The 16,352-nt window shown below is 50.6% G+C and overlaps 1 protein-coding gene across 1 annotated transcript in view; it reads right to left on the reverse strand.

Annotated features, from left to right (window-relative positions):
- Positions 1-6: 6 nt before the first annotated feature.
- PRPF6 (pre-mRNA processing factor 6) overlaps positions 7-16,352 on the reverse strand; it is a 46,866-nt gene continuing 30,520 nt past the window's right edge. Inside the window, exons 12-21 of the mRNA XM_081289688.1 lie at positions 13,390-13,512; positions 9,637-9,758; positions 7,979-8,117; positions 6,682-6,801; positions 6,234-6,410; positions 5,595-5,728; positions 5,022-5,113; positions 3,193-3,307; positions 1,134-1,260; positions 7-267 (exon numbers count right to left, since the gene is read on the reverse strand). Of these exons, the coding sequence (XP_081145814.1) occupies positions 115-267; positions 1,134-1,260; positions 3,193-3,307; positions 5,022-5,113; positions 5,595-5,728; positions 6,234-6,410; positions 6,682-6,801; positions 7,979-8,117; positions 9,637-9,758; positions 13,390-13,512 (1,302 nt within the window). The 3' untranslated portion in view covers positions 7-114. The remainder of the gene's footprint in view (positions 268-1,133; positions 1,261-3,192; positions 3,308-5,021; positions 5,114-5,594; positions 5,729-6,233; positions 6,411-6,681; positions 6,802-7,978; positions 8,118-9,636; positions 9,759-13,389; positions 13,513-16,352) is intronic.

Here is a 16,352-nt window from a genome sequence, read left to right on the forward strand (position 1 = left end):
CCCCACCCTTACCCACGACATGAAGATCTTTAATGAACGTTGGGCAGATAGTCAACCCTGCCCATGTGTATCCATGAGCCACCTATGGTCCCACCCCTGCCCCAGACTGGGTCATCAGAAGGTGTTCTTGATGCGGGCAGCCACCAGCACCAGGATCTCTCCAATCTTCCTCTGCCAGTTGGCGATGTCCTTGGACACGGTGCACCACAGCTCCCCGTGCCGGGGCTCTGCGTTTTCACAGCGCTTCCTCACCTCCTCCTGCTGCTCCTGCAGGAGGGAACACAAAGCACTCAGGCATGGCTCCTCCTGGGACATCTCAAGCCTTGCCTGCCCCACACCTACCCCCTCTGCAGACTTGGACCCAGCTTGTGGGCAGGGCAGGTACCCATGTGGCTCCAGGATAAGCAGGGTGAGCCTTCAGATGGGCCCCTTAAGACAGCCTCTCCCCACGGTTAGAAGCCCAGACCCAGCCAACGTGGTTGTGTGCCAACCTACGTCAGGCTCTTGGTCCACTGTCTGAATAAGGCACTCACTAGATTCAAAGTAGTCTGCCTGCTACCTCTGGGGAAGACCCCAGGACACCCTGGTGACTACCCCATGGATATGGCTCTGATAAGGCTTGGCTGGGGAGGGGCTGCTGCCTAGGCTCCCCTGGAATACCACCCCTGGATTAGGCCCAAGAGGACAAACCAATTCCAGTCTCATTTCTAAGGAGACTCCAAGCCCCACCAATCACCAAACAACTCAAAATATGCTAATAGGGCCAATCTTAGTGGCACATGCCCATGATGGGGTGGGAAGACCAAGTTCCAGGCCAACCTCAGCAACGTAGCAAGACTCTCAGCAACATATCTCAAAATAAAAAATAAAGAATGGGGAATGTAGCTCTGTGGTAAACTGCCCTTGGGCTTAATCCCCAGAACCAAAACAAAACAAAATAACAGACCACTTAAAATAAACTAAGCAAATAAATTTCAGGCTATAATAAGAAAACACTGTGATCAGTTACTCACTGTGCCCCAACCCTATTCTCCAGACCCAGGACTGAGGAGTGCTGGCGGAGCTCCCTATAGTACCAGAAGGTTGGGGACAGACAAGAAGGCATGGCACACTGGTTGGCTTGTGTGCCTCACCTCGGTGCCATGCTGCAGCTCGAACTTGTAGAAAAAGGCCCAAGCGTCCCCCAGGTCAGAGTCAATCTTCACCGTGCGGTGGAACCACTCCCGAGCCTTGGTGATCTTCCGCTCACTCCAGAAGAGCCTGTGGCAGGAGGGCAGGAGGACTCAGAGGCAGGGTACACCCCAGCGCAGGCAGTGACTGGCAGTGTGACCCCAAGCTCCCTACCCATCTGCACCCACATTGGCATGTGCCGTGGGAAGGCCTGAGCAGTGGTCCTGGACTGCCTAGGCAGCATCTGGGTCATCAACCACAACTGTCCTGAAGCATCTAATCACACTGCTCCTTCAACACTCCCAACTCTTGAAAACTTCCTTTCCTCCAGGTCAAACAAAGATGAAGTGTCAGGATGACTGGGAAAACTGTCCAGCTCCAGGCAGCAAACTAAGCAAATACTATGAAAGCAGGCTTCCAGTCAGCACCAGGGACCAGCCTGCTGGGGCTGTAGCTCCCAGACCCAGGACTACAGCACAGTGGCTGCTGTGTCTGCCAGGCATACAGACACCAAGAGCCAGGCCGAACAGGGTCCACACATGTGGATCCTCAAAAGCCAAATCAGGGTATTCATGAGCACCCTCCTCCTTCCCACTGGTGCAGGGCATGCTAGATGGTGGGCACTCTGGCAGGCCCAGAACTCGGGGCTGCTCCCACCACCCCTCAGCTTAGCACCCACAGGCACCAAGCAGCTGCCAGCACAGTGGCCTCCACTCCACTACTGTCTGGGCCAGTCTCAGGTACCATACGGAGTAACTTCACATTGATAACCTGATTGTTTTTTAAGCCGTGTGGCACTCTTAATTGCTTGGTGTTAGATAAACTGTGATTTAAAGAGTGCAAACTCAGATATCAGAACAGCAAGGAGTGACTTATTTACTTTAGCAAAGCCTTTATAAGGTTTTTATGGCTGCCCTATCTGAGGGCCACATATAAGTCACTCTGGGAGGAGGAAGCCCAGGCAGGTACTAGCCAGGCTTTGAGAAGCCTCTGTTGTCAGCAGGGGCCCAGGAGCTCACGAGGGGCACAGGTAAAGGGCCGCCACATCAGACCCTGGAGACCGTTGCCACCTGGAGCAGAGTAAAGGCCAGTCCCAAGAAGGCTCTGCCTCTAAGCACCACTACAAGGTTGAAGAAGGGCTGGGGATACAGCTCAGTTGGTAGAGTGCTTGCCTTGCATGCACAAGGCTCTTGGATCCCCAGAACAAAAACAAACAAACAAAAAAAAAAAAAACAGGGTTGGAGAACACAAAACACCTCCCTGGGGCAGCTACAATCCTCCCTGAAGACCCTCTTCAGTCCCATCTGCACAGTCACCTGCTGGCCTTTCGGCCACACCCAGCCCAATCCTTTCTAGAAGGAAGCAGAGAGCCTGTGGGGTCAGGATGGCTCTCAAGGCACAGCACATCCTGACCATAACCTGGTGCCATCATCCTGAGGTCTCAGGCTCCAGTCGCCTCCTCCCAGGCGCAGCCTCTGACCTAGCATCACACATCGGCGTCGACCACGTGTTGAGGTCCCTCCCTGACTCCTTCTTCCCCTGAAGACCATGTGCTCTGAGAGGTCGTCTCTAGTCAGTCACCTCCACGCTCTTAGGCTTGCAGACTGGACTGGGGTTGATCCCAGGACCATAGAGCCACAAGTGCATGATTTCTTGTTCTGACATAATGAAGCCCCTTAAGCCAAAGGGTGGACCAACACTAGCAGATGTGTCTCTGCTGAGTGACTCAGGCCACATGCAGTACAGCCCATAGGACACCCAGGACCGCAGGAGAACGCAAGCAACCAGAAGGCCCAGGAGAGGGACTGACCTGGACAGATGTCCAGGTGACTAGACAGTGCACGCTGTGGGACTCTGCCAGGAGACACACTGCCCCAGAAGACAGAAGCAAAAGCTTCCCAGCTGAGGACCAGGGTGGCCCACCCTGCTCCCTGCTCATTTGGCACAGCTAGGGAGAGGCAGCCGTGCCGCCAAGGCCCCACTGGCACCCAAGGCCAGTAACCCAAAAGGACACCCACTCACTTGGCCACAGCCAGCAGCACATGGGGATCATGCTCACACTTCTTCAGGGCGTCCACACTCTTGGTCTTCCTCTGGGGCCTTGCCTCCAGGAAGACGGCTTCCGACCACAGAATCCCTGAAGTTTGAGAGAGAGACGCCTCAGCCTTGCCTGTGGTTACAGAAGCACATCTGCCTGCCCCACACAGGCCACGTGAGGGCCCTCAGGGCCAGCCACAAAGGCTGAGCTTCCATCTGCCACAGCCGCCCTGCACAGCAGCAGCCTGGACACCCCTCTACCCGCAGGGGGAGATGGCCAGAAGCATCAACCACTGCCAAGCCTCCAGTCCTGCAGACTCTGCAACTGCACACCTAAGGGTTTATTATAATAAGACAATCAAAAATCCTAGTAAAGGTTCACATAGGAGGGCTGGGATTGTGGCTCAGAGGTAGAAGGCTCACCTAGCATGTGCAAGACGCTGGGTTTGATCCTCAGAGCCACATAAAAAGTAAATAAATAAAATAAAGGTATTGAGTTCAATTACAACTAAAAACGTTAAAATTAAAAAACTTAAAAAAAAAAATTCACATAGGAAAATGGGGGTCAAGCCAGGCACAATGGCACAGCATGCAATCCTAGTGACATGCACGCCAAGACAGGAGGGTGCACATTCCAGGCCATCCTGAGCTACTCAGCAAGACCCTATCTCAAAACAAAAAGGGCTAGGATGGAGCCCAGTGGTAGAGCACCCCTAGGGTCGGTTCCCAGTACCACAAGGGAAAAATAACAACAACAAAAACTAAAGATGACCTAAGCATCCAACAAATGACCAAGAACTGAGGGTATGTTACTGAAATTTGCATTCTTGAACGTTCAACAAGAACCAAAAATTCTCACAAAACTTTCAGCTTTATAAAGGTAAAACAGGCCAGGAGCAGTGGCGTATGCCTATAATCCCAGCTACTTGGAGGCTGAGGCAGGAGGATCACAAATTTTAGGCCAGCCTCAGCAACTTAGGAGACTCTATCTTAAAATTACAAAGTGGTTGGGGTGTAGCTCAGTGGTAGAGCATTTGCCTAGCATGTGCTAGACCCCGAGTCTGATTCCAGCATCATCACCAGAAAAAGAAAAAATTGAAAAAGGTAAAACTCAATACCCAGTATGACTTTAGTTGTATACCATCATAGAGGCTGTAATCCTACAAACAAGTAAGAGTAGGGATTCCTGATTAGACTAGTGGACCTGGAGGTGATTTCTAGTTTCTCCTTTTAGCTCCAATTTTTTTTTTTTGGTACTGGGGATTGAACCCAGGGATACTTTACTGCTAAGCCACACCCTAGCCCTTTTTTTATTTTTTCAAACAGGGTCTTGCTAAGTCCTTAGGCCCTCACTAAGTAGCCCAGGCTGGCTCTGAATTTTCAATCCTCCTGTTGCAGCCTCCTAGGCTGCTGTGATGACAGGCATGTGCTACCAGACCCAGCTCCAAATTTCTTTATGCCGTATATGTATTCCTTATATGCTTGGAGTAAAATGATAAAAATTAAAATCTTTTTTGCTTGAACCCAGGGGTGCTCTACCACTGAGTCCTAGCCCTTTTGATTGTTTTGAGACTCAAACTTGTGATCCTCCTGTCTCAGCTCCTGAGTCTCTGGGATCACAGGCATGAACCACCGCACCCAACAGTAAGTTAAATCTTGAAAGAAAAATAAATGGCAGCACTTCAGAACATGAAATCAAACTCTTCCATGTTGAGACTGGGAATTCAGTCCAAACATCTTAATTACCAAGTCCAGAGAAACTTGAACAAAATAAGCCATATACAGGCCCCGAGAGCCAGCCAGGAGCCCCTTACCAGAACTGGGGCACTCCTGCAGCGCCTTGGCCATGAGTGTGTTGGCAATGTTCTTCAGCCCTGCTCGGTACTCCAGCCGCACAGACTCCAACCTGAAGAGACAAGCCCAGGGACATCCAAGCCCCATCTACCTGCAGCACCAACCCTTGCTGGCCCCTGGAGGCTCAGGAACAGCAGCAGCTGCAGGGCAGAGCTCATCCACAAGAGGCGGATGTCCCTGCAGAGCCCTGGATTCCCACTGCTCCAGATGAAGTGAAGATGCAGGACAGGACAAAGACTAGGGAGTGTGTGCCCACCCCGGGTCCTTTCAGGTTTCTCACACTGAACAGAGCCCTGCAGCTCTACAGACAGGACACCACCCTTCCCCTGGCAAACCCTTGCCTGTGCCCCCTCTTCTGTGCAGTGTGCTTGCTCAGCTCCACTCCCCAGCCCATCACTAACCCCTGGCTCCCTGGGCACCCTCTATCAGAGCACGTTAAACAGCATCAAACCACCCACAGGCGGGTCCTGCTGTCTAGGCCCACTGTGAGGACAGCCCTCTAAAGGGCAAGCTGGTCAACAGCCAACACTCACCACAGCCCAGGATTTTTTGGGTTCTTCAGGCGAGACTTCTCCAAAATGGCCCGAGCTCTGGTCAGCTGCCCAATCTTTTCCTCCAGCCGGGAGAGCAAGAGCCACAGGGGTGTGGAATGAGGGCACTTTTTCAACTGTGGCCAACAAACCAAGCAAGAGAGACGCTCAGACAGTGTCCGGGAAGGACTGCAAAATAGCAGAGGCGTGCTCCACCTGACAGAACCTCAGAGCTGTGTCCAGAGATGGCACCTCATGCTCCCCGAGGGTTTATAGACATGCTGAGGGGTTACAGACATACACGTGTATGGGGTGTGTGGGAGATGTACAGGTGTGTTCAGAGCATGTGTTCTACATTTGTGGTTGTGTTATGCACACGGGGGCACATGTACTACATGTTCTGTGCACTGCACCCCACAGGTCCTGGGCACAGGGTGTGCAGCTCTGCAGAGGTAAAAGCACTAAATTCAGAGCAGGGACCAGTGCTCAGTCCTGAGCCTACAATTCCACCAACAGGGGCCTGAGTGAGTCACTGACCACCAGCCCTCCAATTCTCCCTGGAGGTGGGGGCGACAGCCAGTGTCAGGTGCTGGCTCCATGAGGCAGGCCAGCTGCAGCTCAGGTGTCCCAGCAGAGGCTCACCCCCTGGTTGTAGGCCTCCCGAGCCTTCTCCATCAGCTCTCCCTGCTCCTCGATCTGCCCTTTCATCATCCACAGCTTGGGGAAGTCCTCGTAGTGCTTCAGGGCTTCCTCACAGAGCTCCTGGGCAGCTGCAATGTTCCCTAGCACCCACTCCAGCTTCACAGACTTCATGAACACCTGTGAGCAGACATGTGTGAGTCACAGTGAAGGCACTCCGGGACACTCGCTGCACAGTGTGGCTCATCCCCCTATATCTATCCTGAGGGATGTGATGTGCCTTGTAAGCTGATTCACAGCAGGGGGGTTAAGAAGCAAAGCTACACGGGACTGGGCTGCAGCCTGGGCTCTCCTCCTCTCCCTCTTCACTGACATGCAAGCCAGGTGCCAGGTCCATGCCTGCACATGCAGCATCCCAACGGCCCCACTCTGCCTGCCCACCACTACGCACACGGGCCGTAGGTGCACTGCTCCGCGCCTTGGCCAACAGCCTGCGGGCCCGCTCATACTCGTTGTTCTCAGACTCCAGCTTCACAGCCGCCAGCCAGATCTCCTCACTATTGGGGTTGGCCTATGGGGCAAGCACAGCACGTCAAGATGGGTTCAGAACCAGTGGCAGGGCTGGTGCACACATAATTAAAGACAGCCTGGGACACGGCCAGGCCTTGCTCTGCTGCAGGACTGGTAGGTCCAAGCCCTTCCCAGGCAAGGCAAGGACAGTAGACTCCAGGCAAGAACCTGAGCTCACCTGAAAACACATGTTCCACCTTTATTCTGTGCAGAGGAAGGCCCCACAGCACTGAAGCAATGCTAAAGGCTTCAGAGGCACATCCAGGATCCACCTGAATCCTTCACAGCCCTCTCACACTCTTGAGTGGGTCACTCACATTCTGCATGTGTGAACTCACTACACATGACCTTACTTTTCCTTCTTTCTGTTGCCCCAGTGTGTTCACGTGAGCAGACAGAGGTGCAGGGTGCCTTGAGTTGCGTGGAGAGGGCCCCCCAACAATCCAGAGTCTAATGGACATGCAAACAGTGACTTCGATGTGTCCTTAGAGCTGGTAGCCAGACAAAGTCTAACCAGCAAGAGTCAAGTCACACCTGATAAGCAGCCCCCAAGACAGGCAAGGAAAGCCACCTTGGGGCTTCTGGCATGCAACAGTGTGAGGTGATGGGCAGCAGTCACCAGGTGGTAGGGAGGACACTGCCTCTTTTGCGTTCTCTCCAGGAGGCAGCTGGGATAAGTATTAACCCAGCCAGGCCCTCTGGTGAAAGGACACACTTTTTGGTGGCAGCCTGGGCTGCAAGAGTGCATGGCATTTTCATGGTACTCCATGGTTTACTAAGAAGTGTGCTGTAAAACCATCTAATACCCTCTTGTCACTAGGATGTTATACATGACAACAAAAATAAAAACATACTTAAAAATACTGCACACCACACGGTAGCTGGATGGTCAGACTGGCAAGAGCAGAAATTTCAACAGGCTTCCCCTCAGATGGGGCCTTGGGGCTTCCACGGAGCCCACATGTGACCCTGTGTTCTAGGATCTGAAACATCAACCTGTGGTCACACTGAGTAATAGGGACAGGAGGTAAGAGTTTCCCAGCTGAGCTTCACGCTCACAGGGCCCCTCAGGGCATCCAGATCATGGCATATCCATCCCAAAACACGTCCATGGGAAGTACTCAGGCACCAGCCAGCATAGAGGTTGGGGTCTGCCACACAGGTGACCCCTCACATACCTGAAAGGCCAAGGCCAAGATGCTCCGCGCTGCAGGCACATCCCCTGCCAGCCATTTGGACTTGGCGCCCATAAGCCACAGTACCTCGGCCTTGGGGCAGTGGGCCACGGCTCTCTGCAGGAGCGCCTCCAGAGACTCCCTGAAAGATAGAGATCAGGATCACCAGAGCCAGGGCCATAAACCAGAGCTCACAGGCACTCACAGACACAGCACAGGCAGCAAAAAGACAGTTACTACTCCAAAGTTCGGCACTATAAATGATTTACCAGAGTTTACAACGGGGAGAGTGTGGGGAAATCTTTCCTCTCCATAAAGGTTCTAAATCCAACTACTGAAGAGGGTTCCACAAAGCATGCATTGTTTGAACAGCAGGGCCTTTTACAGTGTGTGGCCTGGAGGCAGCGATAACTCCCTGTCAGGTGACAGGGAAGGCCTTTCACCTCGAACAGGAGGACGCACCAGATCCACTGACAAGAGTCTACTCTTCTGGCCTTATTACAAAAAAGTGATTTTTAGGTGACTCCTGAACAAGAACTCTTCTAGCACTGAGTACCTCTCCTTGGTCTACTGCCTCTGGGTCACATCCCCTTCACCAATGACCTCTGCGGGGTTCAGCAGCAGGTTACAGTAAACATACAAAGCCACACTGTGAGGCTTGAGGGCAAGGCCATGCCCCACTAGAACTCCTACCCCAGCATCACTGCCCTCCCATCCTTCTGATTGGACACCCTGGAAAAAGCCCCTGAAGCCCATTGGACTTGGCTCCATAAGCCACAGCACCTCGGCCTTGGGGCAGTGGGCCTGGAGGACCAAGTGCACCTGAGCACCAAGCGGGCAGCTGTGTATGCTCAGGCCATGGGGGCCAAGAGGTCTCAGCCCACAACTACCCTGCCCAGGTGACCTACAATGTGAGTCATCAGGATCATTTCAAAATGTCCCATGGCCCTGAAGGGGTTAACTCTGAAACACCAAAACAGCTGGCAGTGCTGGGAGGGAGCTCCAGCAGTATAGGAAAGGGCCCTGAAGAGACTGACACTCAACAATGCCAAAATAGAAAAGAAACAAGGGCTGAGCCCTCGCACTGCAACCTCACTGAGCCAGCCAAGCACAACCCACCCAGCACAGGGCAGAGGCCCCAGGAAGGGATGGACGGAGGGTCCCTGGGGACATGAGCCTGATGCCCCGGAGCACTACCCATTTAAAACAAGAAACTGTGATGCCTAATTTAATCAGCACTTCCAGGCAATAAGGCAGACCCAAAAGGTTTTTTTAATTGAAGAGTACAATTAAAGAAAATTGTCAAGGACCTCCTCTGAGCACAAACCAGCCCAAACCCAGAGCCAGCACAGCTTAAGTGAAAACAGCCTGCGTGGACAAGACACAGCTGCACCAACTGTGCTGGCTTCAGCTTCCAGACAGCACCTCAGGACAAGCCTCCTCCAAGCCTTGGTTTCTCAACTCTATGATCCTATTTCAGATGGAACTATAAAGATCAGTCCAACTGCAAAGTCCCAAGGACCATAAAGCTCCTGTCCTCATCACACACACCACCCCCATCAGGCCCCTCACCCAAAAGGAAGCACTCATGGGTCTCCAGTGCCATACAGAGAGGAGCCAGGGGTTCAGTCAGTGGCAGGGGCAGGTGGATCACCTCGTACCTGGTGCCATGGTTTTTCTCGAAGTATGCAGCTCGCAGCCATACGCTCTTTTTGCTGGGGAATACTTGCAGGGCGTAGGCGTAGATGGCCCGTGCGCACTCCAGGGCATTGTGGGCCACACACTAGAAAAGAGAGATGGACATGAGGGTGCTGACGCCTGCCCAGCCTCCATGATTCTCCAGATTCTAGATGACATCTGCTAGAAAGTCCACAGCAGGCCATCTAGTCAGAACTGTGATCTGAGAGGGACAGCAGAGATGGGCACGAGCGCTGAAGCCAGCTGGGAGCTGCCTATGAGGGCACCAGTCACCATGTGGCACATGCACGTGCCATAGCTGCACATCGCCAGCAATAGTTTCCTTTTTTAAGATTAAGGTAAATATTTTCCTTTATAAAAGTGACACTGAAAACCTGAAGACAACGATGAGAGGGAAGAGGAAGGAAAGCCCCCACTCCAACAGAACCACTGTGCAGCCTGCTTCCAGGTATTCCCACGCTCAGGAGGTTTTCTTTCTTGGGTAGAATCAAACAACAGAACTGAGTGAGAGCCTAGCCATCACCTGCAGTGACAGAGTACCCAGGAGCCAGCTGAATGGATCTGCCGCTGTGGCCGTGACAACCAGACTCATTGCACAGGCACAGACATCTGTCCTCTAGCAACTGCACACAGGACCACGGGAACCATCCCCAAGAGAAATCACTGCCTTCCACACCATGCAGACATCCAAGGTACCCTTGTACCAAGAAGGGATTAAAATATGGAGGTGAGTAAAAGGCCACAAGGGAGAAGGGACAAGTACAAAGTTTTTCATCCATGAATGCCAAAATGCCACAGGGGAGGTACCTGGTCATACAAGATCCCTTCCCAGATGGACAGCTGCCCTTCCAGAGAAAGGACACTCAGTGTGTGGAAATGGGAGGGGACAAGGAGCAGGTGTGACCTCCTCTGTCATGGAGTCTCCCTCTGACTCAACCACCACAGAAATCAGGGAGACCTGCCTTGCATGCTGTGTCAGACATGGACAGAGCAAGCCTGTCTCCCCTGTCTCCCCTGTGACTTCTGTCCAAAGCAGATGGGGCCAGTGACAAGGCTTTCAGATCCTCCACCACCTTGTCTGATCTTGGCGGGGAGGGAGTGTGGGAGGTACCGGGAATTGAAATCAGGAGCACTCAACAAGTGAGCCACATCCCCAGCCCTATTTTGTGTTTTATTTAGAGACAGGGTCTCACTGAATTGCTTAGTACCTCACTCACCACTGCTAAGGCTGGCTTTGAATTCGTGATCCTCCTGACTCAGCCTCTCCAGCCACTGGGATTACAGGCATGTGCCACTGTGCCCGGCTCCTTGTCTGATCTTACAACTGTCTGCAGAATGGCTGGGACACCCCATAGGATCAATTAGGTGTCCAGGGTCTTGGGGTGGATGGGCCAGTCCCAGGGTGGGGAGGACACTAGAGAACACTCCCTACTTCTAGTACAAGAGAAACTTCAGTTCTGACTCTTACATCACAGTGTTGAAAAGTAACTGTACTTACTCTAGTCAAGATAGGCATCACCTGCAGTGACATCCACCAAGGGCCTATGAAGTGGTCAAAAGCCATAAGGAGAAGGACAAAGGGGGAAAGCATTATGACTCTATGTCCAGAATAAAGAGGGCTGGACACCAGGTACTGGATTCTTTCATTTAACCAAGGAATTTTCACTCAATACAGAGACTACAAAAGTTTGTTAAATTAGTCTTTTTTTGAACGTAGGGATGCTTAACCACTAAACTACACCCCCAGGCCTTTCTAATTTATTTAGGCACTAAATTACTGCCAGCCTTGAAACTTGCAATCCTCCTGCCTCAGCCTCCTGGGTCACTTTGATTACAGGCACTGTGCCTGGGTTAAATTAGTCTTTATTTATTTATTTATTTGGTGCTGGGATCAAAGGCAATGCTTGGTACATGCACACGCCCTATCACTGACCTGCAACCACAGCTCCAACATGATAAAAATCTTCTGAAAGACCATCACCACTAACCTAGGTTTCAACTCCCATATGCAGGTCAACAAGCCAGTGCCTGTGCTCTGGGTCATGCCACACTGGGACCTGAAACTACAGGCTCACAGGCTTCAGAGATGCTGGCCTTGGAGCATGACCCCACAGGCTGGGGAGAAGTCCTCAGCCTGCCCAGATGGAAAGGGATAAGCACTCATATAGCAAAGTGTGGGAAGCTGCTCTCCGTGACTACATAGCAGCAGCTCACAACATGTACAACAAACAGTATTTAGGAAACCAATTATTTGCCTGGGCTGTGGCACACACCTGTGATCCCAGCAACTGGGGAAGCTAAGGCAGGAGGATCTCAAGTTCCAGGTCAGCCTGGGCAACTTAGACACTCTTGAGATAAAAATGTGTTTTAAAGAAGTAGGGGGTATAGCTCAGTGGAAGAGTCACCCTGAATTCAATCCCCAGAACTGTCCTCTCCTGCCAACCCACACCTAGCCAAATTGATTATCTGGCAAACACTACATAGAAACAAATGATTTGGCCAAAATCGCCATTATCAGATCCTGAAAATAATGGTTCTCTGGGGAGAACAGGGTATTCACATAGTCTCAAGGTTTCTCCTCACAAATGCTTACTAGTCCCAAAGGAAAAAAGAGCACCCATAGAGAGGAGAGACCTGGCGCCATCCCCTGAACCAGCTGGTCAGTGACCACAAGGGCCAGGCACAGGATCTCAACCCAGCCATGAGCAAATAGTGCAGAGACCCAGGTCAAAGAAGGACCTACGACACTGCAGCCTGTAATCAAGATTCAGACTTGAAACACACAGACAGACCAGGCCTGGTCCAGACTGGCCTGAGCACATGGCCCTGAACAGTTCTAAGCAGAACATAGTTGCTTCTTTCTTTTGCCTGGTGAGATATGAGCCAGGTCTATAGGGTAGGCAACAGCACACATGCTGTGCTGTGCCACAGTGCTGAGGAGAACTCTTTGCAGTTCTGCAACATTAAAGTACATCTGATATTATTATTTCCGAATGAAAAGCTAAAAACAGAGGGCCATGTCTGTATTAAAACTTTATACTTTTTTTTTTGGTACTACTGAGAATTAAACCCAGGGATGCTCTACCACTTTTTATTTTATTCTGAGACAGGGTCTCGCTAAGGCTGGCCTTAAACACGCTTATCAATTTGGCCCTATGATCTTTCTCCTGGAAACTTGTTCTGAGGAAAATAATCCCAAAGGAGGCAAAACTCTGTATCTGGAATGTTCTGAAATGAAACATGCAGCAGAAACCAGGGAACGGGAAGCACCAGATGTCACTGAGGTAGTCAGCTAAGGGCACTGCAGCCAACATGCTGCCACCTGCTGTGTGACACTAGATGACACACTGGGCTCCTTAGCCACTTAGCCTCATTAGCTCTTCACCTGTGATCCCAGTAACTCAGGAGTCTGAGGCAGGTGGATGCAAATTCCAGGCCAGGCAGCAAATCAATAAAACCCTATCCCAAAATAAAAAGGGCTGGGGATGTTGCTCAATGGTAGAGGGCCCTTGGGTTCAATCCCCAGTGCCTCCCACCTATACACACAAAAACGCTCTTCACAGAAATTCAGGTTCACAGGAAATCCTTCCGTTCAACTGCAACTACATTTACGATGAGAATGTCAAAAAGACTTTTAGAACTCCTACTAGTCCTAGGGCCTGATGTCACTCTCAGAGGCTCCAGGTCTTGTACAAACACCTGCAGGCCACACTCACACTGTCAGCGTCTTCCATCCAGGTGTGCTTCCGATCTTCTTCCTCGATCCCGATTCCAATCACAGCTCGCATGACTGCCTGGCAGGTGGCCACACTCCCTGCCCTGTCACACTCCTCAGCATCCTGAAAAAGACACAGAAATTCTGTTTTTTGAATTTTGAAGTCAAATCGCCTGAAAAGGAGCACGTTATTGCTGGGCGGTGGTGTCACAAGGCGTAGCTCAGGGCTCTGACTAAACACCACGTCTGCCCTGTTTCCTAAGCAGCTGTCCTTGCCACCTACCATACAATAAATACTGAATGAGGTGTGGGGGTAGGAATGATAGTAGAATGAATCGGAAATTATTACCCTGTGTGCATATATGATTACATGCATCTGTGTAACTCTATATCATGTACAACCAGACAAATGAGAAGTTACACTTCATGTATGTACAATGTGTCAAGATGCATTCAAGGGGCTGGGGATGTGGCTCAAGCGGTAGCGCGCTCGCCTGGCATGCGTGCAGCCTGGGTTCGATCCTCAGCACCACATACCAACAAAGATGTTGTGTCCTCCGAGAACTAAAAAAAAAATAAATATTAAAAATTCTCTCTCTCTCTCCTCTCTCACTCTCTCTTAAAAAAAAAAAAAAAAGATGCATTCAAATGCCATGAGCAACTAATTAGAATAAAAAATAAATACTGAAGTGACTGAATGCAAGCATACCCATCCATGCAATGAACTTTAAGTGAGCACTTACTATGCACAAGTAATTATATTAGGCCATTCAGTGGCTATAGGTTTCCTATACTAAGGAAACTTTCAAAGTAGGAAGAGTGAAAGACAAGTTCAAAATAACTGTATTTGTTGGGCTGGAACTCAAGGCAAAAGAAGGAAATGTTTTGACCCAGCCAGGCAAATATGACTGGCAGGGAGCCAGGTGCATAGGGGGTGTGACAGAACACCCAGGGGCCAGGGGCAACCAATCACAGAGCCTTCTACCGGGTAGACCAACATCAGAAAAGAACTCCTGCTTCAGGAAAGCAAATCTTTTTTTTTTTTTTTTAATATTTATTTTTTAGTTGTAGTTGGACACAAGCCCTTATTTTTCTTTTATTTTTTTTTAAAAAGAGAGAGAGAGAGAGAGAGAGAGAGAGAGAGAGAGAGAGAGAATTTTAATTTTTTTTTTTTTTTTTTTTAGTTTTCGGCAGAAACAACATCTTTGTTTGTATGTGGTGCTGAGGATCAAACCTGGCGGTTGAGCCACATCCCCAGCCCCCTTTTATTTGTTTTTATGTGGTGCCGAGGATCTCACATGCAAGGCTAGCCCTCTAGCGCTGAGCCACAACCCCAGCCCCAAAGAAAGCAAATCTTAGGATGTGCAGAAAGAAACCAACCAAGCTTCATAGCAGGAGACACAAAAATGATGACTGATAAAATAAGTACCTTCATATTAATTAAAAAACAGAACATTGATGCAGCAACACAGTGAAACCCTGTCACATAAAAAGGGCTGCAACTCAAAATGTAGGTGCTGGCTGAGGATGTAGCTCAGTGTCAGAGCACCCCTAGGCTCAATCCCTAGTACCACAAAAAAAGAAAAAGAAAAAAATCCCACTGATTCAATAAAGAAACACTGCAAAGGACATAGACACCAAAAAAATAAAAACGAAAACAAATTTAAACAACTGGAAAAGAAATCCAAAGTCAATCTTACTTTTTTTTTTTTTTAACTACTGGCGATTGAACCCAGGGGCACTTATCACTGAGCCATATCCCCAGCCCTCTTTTATATTTTTTTGGAGACAGGGTCTCGCTGAGCTGCTTAGGGCCTCACTAAGTTGCCAAGGCTGGCTTTAAACTTAGGATCTTCCTGCCTCAGCCTCCTGAGCCACTGGGATTACAGGCATGTGCCACCATGCCTGACCATTCTCACTCTGATGAGAATGTTAGCATCTTTTTGGGATGAGTAACACTGAGGTGTGTGCCAGCTGGCTCACTTGGTGAATGCAGGTACATACCTCACACTACTCCGCACACACAATGACCTCTACAGCTAGCAACTTCACACCCTCCATCAAAATAAAGCATATGCACTTGACCTGCACACCCACTTCCAGGAGTCCACCTAACAAGCATGTCCCTGTGTGCACAGCACACTTTCACAACATGGCTTGCAAGTAGAAAGCTGCAGGAGTCACCCCCACATGTATCCTGACAGGTGACAGCACACCTGAGGGCTCCTGGCACTAAACAACATTGCAAGCAATGGGCAAGCACAGAAAAGTCTAGAAAAGGGCTAAGGACTAAACTGCGACCATAAGTGGCACCTCTAAGATTTTTAGGAGTATGGTGCCTAGAAGCTGCACTTGAAGGGAGAAGAAAGGGTCAGATATCACAATACAACAAGCAATTAAAGTCTGGCACATAGTAGGAAGTTGGTAATGATGACCACTGCTCAGGAGGCAAGTCACCTGGATGTCACAGCACTCCCTGCAGGGCACTGTGGAAACACAGCCACCCAAAATGACTGGGTAGGAAACTGGAGTCGTCACCTTCCAGCACACACAGCAGCAGGAGGCAGGCAGTGAGGAGAGTAGGACATGCACAGCCAAGCTCAGGCCAAGTTTCCCTGCACCCTGGCACAGGCTCAGGGTCCTCCCTCACCTTATACAGCATTCTTCTCAGCCAGGTGGAGAACGCAAGCTAGTAGAGCAAATGGGACTCACTGTTGGCCAAGGAAGTGCACCAGAGGGGGACTGGGGAACCCTGGCTTGGCTCGGCTCCATGTACCACCACCACCAGGACTGCAATGAGGACCTCACAGAACTGGCAGAGTGAGCCCTCAGGAGGGCCAGAACCAGCCCTCATGGTGCCCTGGGGCTAGGAAAGCACTGCCACTGTTAGCGTAGGTAGACCCTCTCCCAACACAAGGAGACAACCAGTACAAAACATAGACAGCAGTGGCTGGAGCCACATGT

Source organism: Spermophilus citellus (genome assembly GCF_964194105.1).
Source record: "Spermophilus citellus genome assembly, chromosome: 4".
Lineage (NCBI taxonomy): Eukaryota > Metazoa > Chordata > Mammalia > Rodentia > Sciuridae > Spermophilus > Spermophilus citellus.